This window comes from Leuciscus leuciscus, assembly GCF_965113295.1.
Source record: "Leuciscus leuciscus genome assembly, chromosome: 17".
NCBI classification, from domain to species: domain Eukaryota; kingdom Metazoa; phylum Chordata; class Actinopteri; order Cypriniformes; family Leuciscidae; genus Leuciscus; species Leuciscus leuciscus.
Genome location: NC_138741.1, coordinates 5965057 through 5980390, shown reverse-complemented (window position 1 = coordinate 5980390; position 15334 = coordinate 5965057). Strand labels below are relative to the sequence as shown.

At 37.6% G+C, this 15334-nt stretch overlaps 1 protein-coding gene across 1 annotated transcript; it reads right to left on the bottom strand.

The window, feature by feature from the left end:
- Positions 1-1891: 1891 nt before the first annotated feature.
- On the bottom strand, positions 1892-14693 carry slc39a9 (solute carrier family 39 member 9). The gene is made up of 7 exons (XM_082143868.1): positions 14134-14693; positions 12363-12471; positions 11012-11212; positions 10869-10937; positions 10000-10085; positions 8522-8656; positions 1892-3865 (listed from the first exon to the last, which is right to left on the bottom strand). Exons 1-7 carry the CDS (start codon positions 14227-14229, stop codon positions 3632-3634), a joined length of 930 nt encoding a protein of 309 aa, XP_081999994.1. The 5' UTR covers positions 14230-14693; the 3' UTR covers positions 1892-3631.
- Positions 14694-15334: the final 641 nt, after the last annotated feature.

Below are 15334 nucleotides of genomic sequence, written 5' to 3'. Positions count from 1 at the left end.
AGAACTTCACCTGCTGTTAGCATCCCATTGACTCCCATTCATTTTGGCGTCACTTTGACAGCAAATAACTTTACATCTGAGGCGTTTGAAGACTCCATTTGTCCATTATTTATTTCTAAAGAAACACGACAATGTATAAAATGCTCCATTACCTTGTAGCTTACGTTATGGCCCCGTAAAAACAGTTTTTGTAAAAGTAGGCTAACGATTGCGTCATAACCACGCGTCTCTCTGTCGCACAGTAGAGAGATTACCGTATTGACAGGAGGAGAAGCTCGCGGGCAATCGGGGAGACGTGGAGGCAAATTGACAAAGTAATTAATCAGAATACCTAGCAAAAGTTTCTCCTGCTCCTAGCTCGTGGATACCTCCTACTCACGCTCTCCATCTCTGCAAGATTCGGAAGGGAATGATTCAGATTTCTCATGCCACAGCCACTAGAAGACAGACGGGTTGCTCACGTCACATCTACGTCGTCAAGCTCAGTTTGAGTCTGCGCGTCAGGAACGGAAGTCCTAAAAAATCGCTGAAAATGGGCTTCACTTGTCTCAATTGAGTTCCAATGAGATGACTCTGTCCATTTCTTATACTGTCTATGGGTATAGCGCCATAGACCTCCATTCATTCTGCACTCGTCCTGTGAGCGCCCTCATATGGAACAAGAGTGGAATTGCAACCGGAAGTTTATTGAGTGGCATTTCTCCCCTCATTAGACTTTCTCTGATTCAAGTAAGAAATGTATCCTTATTAAAGCTATAAGTTATTCAGTCAAGAGCAGTGAGTGATTTTCTGTTTTTCTTTGTTCCTTGATTCATGTTAACAGCATAGTAGGTCCTGCAAATTACGCTGCTTAAATTTTAATAAAGATCTAATTTACACATGCAACTTTTTTACTTGCTGTTTACGTTCACAGACATAACCGACTGTGTGTATGTGAACTTTGGTGCTTTGACATAACATTGTGTGTATTTGACAGTTTAAGCCCAATAAGACGTGTAAGAGAACTAGTTTAATACTCACGATGCGTCCCCTGACAGCCAGCTTTCTGTGTGTGCTTCGGATATTTGCGCTCAGAAAACCATATATCAGAAGTTTAGACTGATATGGCTTTAAAACACATGCAGATAATAAACTTTCATGATGATGAAGAACTGCAACGTCACGTGAGAGTGACGCAAAAGAGAATATAATCAAAACAAAACAGATGCTTTGTTAGTTTTTGGAAGAGTATCTGAGGCACGAGCTGTAAAGGCTCCGCCCACTTCTGGAAAGTGTGGTGGGGAGCAGCAGCTCATTTGCATTTAAAGACACATGCACGAAAACAACATGTTTTTCCTTCCACTCAAAAATTGCCATATACAACATGGTGTAATAAATGATCTATGGGGTATTTTGAGATAAAACTTAAAAAGGGGCATAACCTTTAACTTAAATCCTGTACTAACTAGCGCTGCTTCTGTACTTATCGTGCAAACTTCTTTATATAACTTATAATGCTTATGGCCTAATCACAGACGTGCTGATATAGAGCCATATCACACTCCTACTCGAGTAATATTGCTCATATATTATATTATTTTATTTCAGCTAATTGAATAGTCTAATCAAAACTGGAGTAATATTTCTGAACTTCAATGTGAAATCACTAAAAGTAAAAAAAATGTCCCAGATTGCTGTCAAAATCCATAATGCGTGCCTGTTCTTAATTACCGGACAGTAACTGTGTGAAAAGCCCTATCCAAATAAATGAGAATTAAATGGCAAAATTGTTTTTTAAATGATTACTCATCGCTCATTTATTTGCTTTATTAATTCACAAAGTGAAAATATTTCTCAATGCAATTCCAAATGTTCTTAGACAGGCAAAATAAGGTACGTAGTACGACTTGCATCCATTAAAAAAGAAAATAAGTTTATTCAAATCATGAACAAAGACTTTTGCAACCATTTTAAGTTAAACAATTGCGAGAAAAATAAGGCATGTACTCCTCTTGTGGAATGATCACATAAAAGCCCCAAAACTGAATTCATCATGTTTCCGCTTCATTGTAAAATCTCCATCCCCAATACAATCACCCTTCCTACCCAGACTCGGCAACAGCTGAGCTGTGGGAGAAGAATCAGTCAAAATAAGTCAGTATGGCACAACATTTCACCTAACCAATCAACATTCAGTTAAATTACATATCCATGCCAAGTCTCAAGGAGGAGGTCACTGTAAGATTCGCATTTTCCCTTTCAGAGGAGTCCTTTCTACAAATCAGCGTGAAGTCTCTTTCATCTGGATATCTTCCACAATTTGAGATTGATGCTGCACTTTTGCACTACAGTAAGATGAGGGCGCTAGAGAGCTAAATGCATTAAAACACAGCTTTCACATAAGACTTTAACTATCATTTTTTCAGAGCAAGAATGCAACACTTTGTAAACCAGGACCATGATGTTGCTGGAGTCCCAGTTTACCTCTTAATGCTTTCCTAATCAAGCTTCAGAGGCAACCTTAAAAATAGCTTGGTGATGAAACACAGCAGCGTTCCAGCTCAAGGATCACTTCTTCATCAAGTGCAAAACCTTCAGGTTGCCAAAACAGAAATCCACCATATAATCTTCCCAACTGACCTCAAATTCCCTTCGGTTAAGACAAAGAACAAAAATGGACCTTTAATGTCATTAATTTAAAATCGATCTTTCTCTCCCACCGATTACAGAAGCTAAAATGAGACTAAAAACTACTCTGGAGAACATGGTGTCAAACATGGGTCTTTTTTTTGTCATTTATACAGAGAATACATATTTACAGTACACAGGCTCTGCTCTGAGCAAGCATCACGGTACAAAACATCTGACTGACCAATGAGATCCTTCTTTCCAGGATTAAACAACCAATCAGGATCCAATAATAGTCAAATAATAATGCTGTACATGCACTGAACTCAACAGAACAATGTGTTCATCCGCTAAACCTTTGGACATTTGAAAAAGAACCTTATTTCATATTTGTCGAATAACCATATACATGATGAAACTAGTTTAAATTTAGCAGTAACCAAGTAGCCCAGTGTATGTTCCCATATTAATCATATTAATGGAATATTGTCATCTCATTATTATGATATGTGCAAAAGAGGGGGTAAATAAACTTAAAATAATTACTCTGGGCCAATGAATTTTAGTATGTTTGTAAAGTATCAAAACTTTACATTTTTGTAAATGAGCACAACTGTGCCAGTTCATCATTTAAAAGACCCATGAACATATATTCCATATTAAAACCAAAAAAGAATAGCAAATTTAAAGCAAACATGACTACCCAACCACAACAGATTCTTTTAAACAAGCACCACTGAAGAAAGAAAAAATTAAATGAAGAGTTGGACACTTGATCGCTTTTATTTGTGTATGGTCATCGTGAGCTGTCAGTCACAGTGTTTTGTGGAGCAGCAGGGCAGCCCATTCCTGATGTCCTCAAATCCCATTCCCGACTGCAAAAGTTCCTGCGTTCACTCCAACCACCGACTTGAATAAACTGACAGAGGCATGATTCAAACCACTTCTGTGAGGTTGTTGTTTGGCCAAAGCTGTTCAGAGTTCAATTCGCACTTTTCCGACCTGTGGCTTGAAGTGAAGAACACTAGTGCTGGTGTCCGATGGACAGCACTAGAGGTATCAGACAGCCGAGAACCAGAGCTCCAACCTCCACTTTGCTCAGTCCTTTCCCCGCGCTGGCCCCGGGCGAGTGGCTGTGGCCGCCCATGCCGCCCACTTCCGGGAGGACGTGCACCGTAGCCACGTACAGGAAGGTGCCGGCGGAGAACAGCATGGCCACACCGGTGGCGTTGACGTCAGAGAGCGCCTCTTTACTGCTCTGGATAGAAGAAGAGGAAAAGTGTCAAGGCCCAATATAAGTGAAGTCAAGTCACCTTCATTTATATAGCGCTTTTAACAATATGGATTGTTTCAAAGCAGCTTTATGCTGCGTTCACACCTGACGCGAATAGCGCGTCAAATTCGCGCCTGCCGTGTCTAGTTTGACGCTTGACCACTTTGTGTTAATTCGCGTGTCAAGAGCGAAATTGACGCGCGTAAAAACAAAAGTTTGAAGCGAAATATACGCGCGTCAGAGGCGAAAGTTTCGAAACCCGTTGGCGGCCATCTTTTTTAGATGTTTATCGAGCATTAGCATTAATCGAGAGAGTCACCGCTCTGGAGAGCAGAAACAGCTGTGTAGGGGACATCGTCGCTGTACTCGGGTCCACCAGACCCCCCAGAGGGTTTCAGGAGTTTCACAATTTGCTCCAGGAGCTAGGTTTGGTGGACCTAACGGTGAGGACGCTGACGAGGACAGCGTAGGCCGTAAGGCCTCGGCCTCGAGTGGTCGCTGCCTGACGAGCCCGCGCTCTACAGCCCGGCGCAAGGTTCACCCTCGCCCGCACCCACCTAATCTGTCATTTATTTTTGTTTTGATAATAAATGGAGCCAGCCTCCAAAAGTGAAACCTGTCCTGTGATTTTTGTTTTTATACACTAAATTGTGTTTGTTGTCTTTACATTAGAATAATAATGTTTCATATAATCTAGAATAGATATGGAATAAATAGCATTCAATACAAAATGAGTATCTCTCATATATTGAAATCGAGTTTTTATGTGAAAGATTTGCTTTGTTGTGCATTTAGTCATATTACAAAATAATTTATTGAGGCCAAACATAAAATAACATTATAAACTGTCACTTCACCACGTGACAGCAGCAAGCAGGCTCCTGATTGGTTAACGCGGCGCGAATTGACGCAGAAGTTTTCAACTCGGAAAAAGATTTTTCAACTCGGGCGGCAGACGCGAATTCACGTCAAACGCGTGAATGCACAAATAGCACTAATAAAATCATTAGCGCGTAACGCGCTTAACGCGCCAGACGCTCAATTCGCGCGAACTTGACGTGCGAATAAGGCGTATTCGCGTCTACCGCGCCGCGCTCTACGCCTCATTCGCGCCGCAGGAATTTTTTACGCGCGTAACGCGTCTTTGCATTGACTTAACATTGAAATCACTCGCGCCTGACGCGCTATGCGCGTCCGGTGTGAACGCACCATTACAGTGATAATAGGAAATTACCGTAACAGATTGTTTAGGCTTTACAACAGCTCTAGGATAAAGTTATTGTCCAGCTAAAGTTAGTTTTTGATTGATTGATTCACTTCCGTTGCGAAGATCTTTAGTTATTCATTTAGGGTTCTAACAGGAAAACCCTTAACGCGCTCCGGCCGCCCATCCGCACAAAACAGTGCCTGTGTCTCCAGAACGCATTCCCTGAAATAGGTTCGAAGGTGCAAACGATTATCCGTTATCTCTGCGCAAACCTCAAAAACACAAACCCGTGAAAATGCAGACGTCGCGCACATGTGCATCACGTGTTTAGTCTATAGGTATGCGTGTTTGAATATGTATGTGCGCAGGCGTGTAGTCCTTTACAAATCAACCCTCAATAAACTACTCGTCTGGCCTTAAAATTTATAATACAGACATTTTTTGTCGCGTCTGCGTAGCCACGAGAACCGGAATTATCCCGACAACAACATGTTAGCAAACATCCGATGCCGCCAACACTGCTGAGAGCGTCGTTTAGATGAATATGTAAATATGTGCTGCACGCTTTCCTCTAATAACAAAATAAACAACCAAATTGTGAAAACAACAAGCATTTTTCTCAATAAAGCATAAGAAAAGCGTATGATCATAGCAACGTGGATGTTTGCACGAGCTCTGCAATTCGGCACTCTAGTAAAGTCACGTCACGTTTATTTATATAGTACTTTATTAGGGATGCACCGATACGAACATTTGTTTTATTTGAAAGCTGATAACCGATATATTTGCCAGATAAATCCAAATCTACATTTTTATATAATTTTTGAGAGCCTGATTACAAAAACAAAAGTCTCACCATTAAAAGCCATGTCCCAAACACATAATTATAATGTTCTCATTATGATTTTATGTAGCCTATTTGACGGACTTGCACTGCATGTTGTACTTGACCATATTTAAATTTTTGAAGTGATTTCAATCCTATTTCAAGCAATTCAAAACCATCAAGGCGAACAGTGCGTATCTGAAGTATCTCAACTGAAGGAGATAATCCATTATTTATCGGCATTAATATATCAACCAAAATTTCTTATTGGGCCGATAATGATAACATTAAAAATGTACATGTATCAGACGATACCAATATGGTGGCCAATATATTGTGCATCCCTACACTTTATACAATAGATTGCTTAAAATCAAGCAGCTTTACTGTATTAAACGAGTGACGGACACTTTTTCATAAGTACAACTTCATTTTCTATTATAAAGGCACTGAGATACTTCAAGCGAAACCAAAGAACGAACTGCTGTGACGTCATTTTCAACTAAATCAGGCCAAAACGAACTTCGTTTGGGGTTTGTTTTGAGAGTTCGAAACAGCTTGCCAAAGTCTGGAACTTTGTTTTGGCCTGATTTTGTCCGAAACGACGTCACAGCAGTTTGTTCTTCGATTTCGCTCGAAGCACATCAGGGCCTTTAGATAAAGGGTGAATCTAGGACACAGTCAGAGAGGTGGAAACGTTTTTTTTGGTGAACATTAAATATTCATGATTGTTACAGGGATGATCGTTGGCGTCCCAGCGGTAGAAATGGCACTGCATCTCAGTGATTTCCAGGCAGTCTAAAGAAAGAGAAATGGGGCGTTTCACAGCAGGGGAGCAAGAGGTGAGTAATCTCCACTCTGCCACCTCAGCTGTTCCCATGGCGATGGGATGTGGGATGCCTGCGGCGAATCTGAAAAACATAGCGTGGGCCTCCATGGTTGTTATGTAACCCTGGTGAAGCATCTGAAGTTTTATTAGTTATTGTGCCATTACAGGGTAATTAATAAAAAATAAAAAAAATGTTAGCACAAAAAAAAAAAAAAAACGATTTGCCAACTCAGCACATATTTAAATAATTAGTGTCTGAATTGTTTTGTTTTAGAGGCAATTTGTAATATTAAAAATAACCTATTAAAACATTTATTTCATATTATTATAGTCACTATTTTCATATTATTTTATGTTGTTTTATTTTAACACATGTTTTTCTGAAAACGAGTATGTATGTTTTAATGTTACTTGTGCTCGGCATTTTGAAAAGAATCTCGACATTGTCAAATGAATTAAAACACTGCAGGCTTTCTCCAGGTCTTTATCACTTTATTGAGATTAAGCAAAACAAAATGACAAATGTTTACTTGTCATCACATATTTGCGAGCTTGCAACAGGAATCTGAATTAAAGGGATGGTTCACCCAAAAATGAAAATGAAGAATGTTGGTAACCAGACAGTTGATGGTAGCCATTGACTTCATTAGCCTACTATAATATTGAAGGTAAAAATTAACTGATCTGTATACAAACACTTAAATTACACTTATTTATTTTATAATAATAAAATTATATGAAATATAAACATTTAAATGGTGGCTGTCATAAAAACCTGCCAGATTTATTAAAACATGCAACATTAAAAATGATAATGAATCTGTACTATGGTGCATATATTTAGTGAAATCCTCCACTCTCCTCTTTTTCTGGCTGACTAACTGACTATGGTCGCTGGATATGGTTTTTCTGAGGTAAATGTGACGTTACATGAAATTGTTTACAAGCTGTTTTACTGACGTCTTTCCACGGTTGAAACACTGATTGAGCGATTCCATGTGACATGATACGGATAAGTTGTACTCTATCTTTTAACACACTTTCAGATGCTCATTCATGCTTATTTCATGCAGTAACTGATATTATTAAGGCGAAAGAGAAGATATTCGCTGCTTCTTCTCTTGAGCTGAGCCAGAGCGATCTCACGCCACAGCGCCAAAACGGTACTTATGTTTTTGAAATTCGCAAGAAAATGGACGTAATTTGAAATCTGAGACTTTGTTTCATATCAATAGTTACAAAGCACAAAGATTATTGTGATTTATTGGATGGGATGCATGCTACAATCTTACATTCATTCATCAAATGAAAACAGGATGACTAATCGATTCTTGGGATTTAAGAATCGATATCGGTTCGTAAAAATGAGAATCGATTAAAATCGAGAAATCAATAATTTTTTACCCAGCCCTAGTAAATGATGACAAGATTTTCATTTTTGGGTGAACTAGCCAAGAACACATCCGGGTACTATATGCGTCTGTACTAGCGTTCTTGAGTATAGGAATTGAACTTCAATGGTTGATAATGATGTAGAACGAGAACACAATGATGCAAATTGAGAAACGGCCAATGACTTTACTAACTGGCGATTGGCTCTTTTATTTAGAATGTAGGACTTATTCCGCCATATTCTCCCATTCATAGTAATTTGAGTCGTTGTATTTCTAAAGTCTTTGTTTTAACCTAGTTCAAATGTTATGCAGATATTGTCTTTATCAAATTGACACTAACAAGGCTAACAAATACTGTCTGCTTTATTTTAATACTTGAACATACCTGACTGAGTCCTACGTAGGTGAGCATGGCCAAAACAGGGGCAGCCAAGGCAAAGACTAATAGATGTTTCCGGATCCGGTTTCTTTCTAAACCCGCATGCATGAGGAAAGAGACGAGTCCAAATGCAGCAGGAGCCTGGAATACATTAAATAGCATAATAGAAAACAGACTTAAATTTAAATCAGTATAATACATTTTCAGTGCATAAGAAACACATTCATAAGGCTACACAGTTCATAAAAAAATAAAAAATAAAATCATGTAAAATATAGCTGTATTGATTTATAGCCAGTCAATAAGATGTTTTGTTGTTGTTGAAAGAAATGAATAACTTTACTCAGCAAGGATGCTTTAAAAGGGTGGTATAATATGCTTTTCACAAGATGTAAAATAAGTCTTTGATCTCCCCAGAGTGTGTATGTGAAGTTTAAGCTCAAAATACCCCACAGATATTTGTATACAGCATGTTAAAGTTGTCACTTTTTGAGGGTGAGCAAAAACGCACCGTTTCTGTGTCTGTCCCTTTAAATGCAAATTAGCTGATGCTCCCAGCACAGGGGGCGGAGCTTCAAGAGCTCATGTCCTTTTACCTCACACAGACATGCACAGAAATTTTAAAAACATTTAGCCTTTTATGTTCAAACTGAAGTCAGAAAGATGGAGAGACTCAAGAAGAAGTGACAACATGTAGACAACATTTCTGAATGGTTAGTTGGTGAATTTATGTAGCTTATGTGTAGTTATCTTCTAGTCATTAATTAGCATAATCTGTCTTGATAATCTATAAATCGTGTTCCGGGGGCGGGGTTTATGTAAATGTTAGGGTTGGTGATGTCACTAACCCGGGAGGAAGCTCGTGTAGTCTCTACCAGCCGTTTGTTGTAGTCCTTAAAAATTGATTTCTTTAAAAGCAAATATCTCCCTTTGCTTTGAACTTTGAGCATTGTAACTTTGCAGATGTTGTTTATGCTCAAACAACAACATTACACACTAACTAAAGTTAGAAAAGTCAAATCATATTCAACCACCCCTTTAAATTGATCAATATGACAGTAAAGTATTTAACATTGTCAAAAAAAAAAAAAAAAAAAAAAAATCTATTCCACATATACTGTTCTTTTGAAACTTCAATTTATCAAATAATTATAAATAATAATAATAATAATAATTGTTTGTTTTGCACCAAATCAGCATATTAGAATGATTTCTGAAGGATCATGTGACACTGAAGACTGGGCTGTCATGCTATTTTGCTTTTACTCATTTAAAATATATTGTGTTTACGTTCTGAAATATTTGGAGAATTTATTTGGAAACACAATTGGAAAGGCGCTTGCATTTACATTTAGTCATTCAGCAGGTCTTTCTAAACAAATCGATACAAATTAGAAACAAGTTATCATTACTATAATCACAGAACACTAGAGAAATACACAAGCTGGAGTAGAAGTGCATTCATTCATTAAGGTTGACTGTACCTTATGCAACATAATGGCCACAAACACAATGAGCTGGACGCTGGTCTGAGACGTGGATGCAGCCGCTCCGAGAGCAACACCATCAGCTGGACCAACAGATACATCAAATATGATTATTGGTCAGATTTAACAGAACACAGAATATACACTCCTGGTCAAAAGATTGGAATAATTAAGATTTGTTCATGTTTTTGAAAGAAGTCTATTTGATTAAAATACAGTAAAAAATGAAATATTGTGAAATATTATTACAATTTAAAAGATTTGTTTTCTATTGTAAAATATTTTGAAATATATATTTTTTCCTGTGAAGGCAAAGCTGAATTTTCAGCATCATTACTTCAGATTACTTCTGCTGATTTGCTGCTCAAGAAATAATTATTTTTATTAATCAATGTTAAAAACAGTACTTTTATTAAGCAGCCAAAACTGATTTCAACATCGATATTAATGAGAACCATTATTAATAATTGAGCACCAATATATTTGCTAACAACTGAGAACCAAATCAGCATATTAGATATTACTTAAGACTAGAGTAATGGCATATAAACCCAGAAAACAGTTATTTATCATAAACTATCATATGTTTCAGAATATTAGTATTTGTAATTTTTTTTTATCAAATAAACGCAGCCTTGAAGTGCATAACATCTAACATGTATTCAAATAGTAACCAGTTATTTTTAAAACATGAAAAACACGTAATTTTCCCAAACTTTTGACCAGTAGCAATACAGTATTACAAATATGACAAAATTACAATCTGAAGCTACCAAAAAAAAACAAAAAAAAACACTACATAGAACACATTTGGATCTCTCAATTAAAGATGTATCATTACCAGTTTTTTTTTCAATCAGTTTTACCTGCAGCATGGACGACCAAGCCAAGCGTAGTGGTGACTTTAGAGCTGGCAGTCCTCGCTGCTTCTGGATCTAAAAGTGTGGAGAGAACAGTTTCAGACACATTATGCCATCAGCGTATACCACTGTAATGTGTCAACACGGACCATCACTGTTGTGCATGTGAGCACTGCCGATCTGATCCACCAACAGCATGAAGACGAAGCCCAGCACCAGAGAGACGCCGATATAAGCGTGGAGCTGCTCGTGACTGTGGCTGTGTTCACTGCTGGGTCCCACCACTCCTTCTGCAACCTTCGGATCAGAAACCTCTGTTTCCACCTGCCCGTGGCCATGGTGGTGCCCACCTACACCAAAACAGGAACCAGTACAGCTTTAGAAGTCGTTCATACATAACATCAGTGATGAGGACACATGAGGAGTATGGGAACTACTAACTTAACCACAGTTATGGTGAATTAGTGGTGCAGCTAAATGCTACAATATTTTAAAGGGACAGTTCACCTAAAAATATTTTTTTTATATTTTAAATTAAATAAACTGTCTGGCTACCAACATTCTTCAAAATATCAAAAGAAAGAAACTCATACAAATTTGGAACAACATGAGGATGTAAATGAGGATACATTTTTCATTTTTGGGTGAACTATCCCTTTAAGAAAGCACCTGATCATAGAGATGATGAAATGTTTGCACCAGCTCTGCAATTCACCGGCATCATGTCGACAGATGACATAATTAAAATTACTCTGATATGATTGATTATAAAGTATATTTGAGACTATAGACTGTAAAGATCTGGCTGCATGAGACTATAGTTTGAATGAAGCCATTTTCTTTGCATAACATATTTACATTTCACGTCAAAGAAAATGTATTTATTTTGGCATTATCCTGAACATTGTATAAGCACTCATTTCATGTGTCATTGAACAGAAGAGAGGCTCTCGGGAGCACACGTAAATGTCACATACTTTTGATGTTCCTTCACATAAAAATGAGTCTACAGGCTTCCATAGACAACCTACGAAGTCGGAGAAGGTCTTGTTTTTTAAGTTTCATTACATGCCGTCCAAAAAAAAAGTGCTACATGAAAATTCTTACTTATAGCCCCTTTACAATTAATTAATTCAAAAATCCTTGCTGTTTTGTGCCAGATATAATACAGGTCTAATTCAATTAGAATTTCTATAAATCACATGCATTTAATGATATAGATAACTAGAAAATAACCAGAAACTTTTTGTTAGTATAAAGTGAAGCAATAATTTTTTTTTTTTATATAAAATTAGCTCGACTATAGTTTAACTACTCTAGATCGTAAAGCTACTAGCTACTCATAATTTAAAGTAGCATGTCTACCACACATAAACTTCAAGATATCAGTTTAGGATTTACGCATGGAGAACTCAGCCCAAAACTTTGATATATATATTAATTCTGCATTATTAAGAAAAGGAATCAATGCATTAACTGAAGTGTGAACTTGAATATCACCTTCCAACATTTCCTCATAGAGGGCATGAACTCCCTCTGGAATAATGACAGCCAGTGCCGTGCCACACAACAGCCCAGCTCCCAACACCGTCACCAACTTCAGCTTCTCCTGGAGACAGGACAGGAATCACAGAATCAGTTAGCATGACTAACCAACTCTACTTTATGTATTTAGGTGTGAGGTTAACATTGGTCATCTTCATGTCAATAACCCGGATATCATGAAAATATATTCATCAGAAGAGGCATGCAGGTACAATCACATTTCTGAATTATAAACTTCATTTGTACCTAAACTTCATCTGGGTCCACAAAAAAGGCTATAACCACCATATATCTCAATAGTGAAAGAGCAAAATAATAGCCGTGCTGATAAATTACCTAATATTTAGTCATTTTGAGATTATCAGCATCAAACAATATTTAAGGGATAGTTCACCCAAAAATTTAAATTGTCATTAATTAGGCATACTCTCCCTCATGTTGCTCGAAACAAATAAGACTTTGGTTTATCTCCGGAAAACAAATGAGGATCTTTTTGATGAAATCAGAGATTTCCGTCCCTCCATTGGCAGATACGCAACTACTTTGACGCGTAGTCAGAAATTCAGTGATTGTAAAACTAATCCATATGAATTGAGTGGTTAAGTCCAAATTTTCTGAAGACACTCGATCGCTTTATATGATGAACAGATTGAATGTAGGCTTTTATTCATATAATCATTCATCAACTCGTATCAGTTGTGGTGGTAAACAGAAGCTCAAGCATGTTCGCTTGATGTGCGAGAACCAATGAGGTTCATTCTCGTGTTACGCAGCACGTTTGAGCTTCAGCAAGAACCAATGAGGTTCATTCTCGTGTTACGCAGCACGTTTGAGCTTCAGCAAGAACCAATGAGGTTCATTCTCATGTTACGCTCGATTTATCGTTGATGAATGTTTGTGTGACTAAAAGACTACATTAAAACTGGTCATCATATAAAGCGATCGTGTCTCTTCAGAAAATTTGGAGTAAACCGCTCAATTCATATGGATTACTTTTACGATCTCTTAATGCACTTTTTGAAGCGTCAAAGTGTAGTTGTGTAGTTGTCAATGGAGGGACAGAAAACTGTCAGATTTCATAACAAAAATCTTCAGTTGTGTTCCAAAGATGAATGAAAGTCTTAAGGTTTTGGAACGACATGCGTGTGAGTAAATGACAGAATTTTCATTTTTGGGTGAACGACCCCTTCTAAATAATAGTGTACCTATTAAAATAATAGTAGAAAATTATTATATGAAAAAAATAATAATAATAATTTCCGTGTATGAGCACATTATACTGCTATTTATACTGTATAAACTCACATAAGCATTTTATCAGCCTCCCGCTTTTTAGTTATCTGTATTAGCAACTAAATCAACACATTTTGGTGGATCATAAAACCAGAAAATCAACCTGAACTGCATTTTAAGACACAACACGCGTGGGTGGCAGGTTAAACAGCTCGTGTCTACACAATATAAACTTTAAGTTGATATAACATTAAACATTTAAGCTTTTAAGACCATTTGCCGTTGGAAGCTTATATCAGGGTTGCTCGAGCATTTGAAGATCAATGCAAATCTCAAACCTGTTTCTGAAAACCTTCACATTATAGATGTCTGCATTTCCAAACACATCTTCTTCTGCAGAGAACCAAACACCCCGAAGCTCACACTGAATACTGAGCACACCTGTCCTAAATAAACTACTGTAGACGTGGACAACTCTCGGGTTCAAGCTCACCTCAGAGAAGTTAACAGCCAAGGGAATAGTTCCAGCCACATAACAACCGACTAGCATAGACAGAGACAGCAGACTGATGGAGCTGAAGTCATCCATTTCTGCTGGAGATCCAGGAGTTTAACAACAAATCCTGTGCAATCGGTCGATGTTTGGTGCCAGTCAGTGTATTAGCCGGTTAGCTAATATAAGTTGTTTGCATATACCTTTACAAATCACACGATTAAAAACGAACATCCACTGCCGATCTGCTGTAAAGGCGGTTTTGGAGCTCTTAGTACATTGACCTGATCGATTATCTCAACTTTAATCACACAGAATCACGTCACGCTTAGCAAGGGCTAAAATCATGACAATCAGTCTGCGACTGCGAATAACCACATAAATGAACAGATTTGTTAACGCTTGTCATGGTCTGCTTCTCTGATCTCAGGCCGCGGTTGATGACAGGCTGGTTCCTAAATAGGCAACATTTTTCTAGTTTGCCACCTTTTCCGCAGTATCGCCACACTGGTCGCTAACTAGCCGAGTGTGTGATGTTGGCAGTCTCAGCGAAGCACTTCCGGGACACATCGCTGTCAAAACAAAAGCCCCCACCCCTCTCCAAAATACGCCAACGACGTCATCAAAACGCAGCCAGACTGTATGCTAACTGCTAGCATTCTACATTTACTATTTCCCCTATATCTTTCTATGGCAAAATAATAAGAGTAGTATGTAGTTTCTTCCGAATTCATCTATTATTATCAATTATTAATAACAGAACACAGAGTATACTCAGCAAAACTGCTTTGAAATCAAAGACACATGAAGCACTTAGCCTATTTAATTTGATTTATTGTAAATTGCAATTTACCCCTGGAACATTTTTTTTTAAATTATTTTTAATGTAATTTATTATTTAAAATGTAGTATGTCCAGATTACATCCAAAATACACACACACACACACACACACACACACACACACACACACACACACACACACACACTTGCAGTCGTGAAGTAATTACTTATTCAAAATAAGTACTTACTCAAGAAAGTATGCTATTTTGGACGCAGGCCCGGTTGTTGTTTTTATTTTTATTTAATTTTTTATAAATGAAGACATGGAAAAAACTGCAAAAATAAACCATGGTTAATAGTGTCTGATAAAATGCACTGCTTTGCTGATTTAAAAAAATGTTAAAAAAGGGATTCGGATT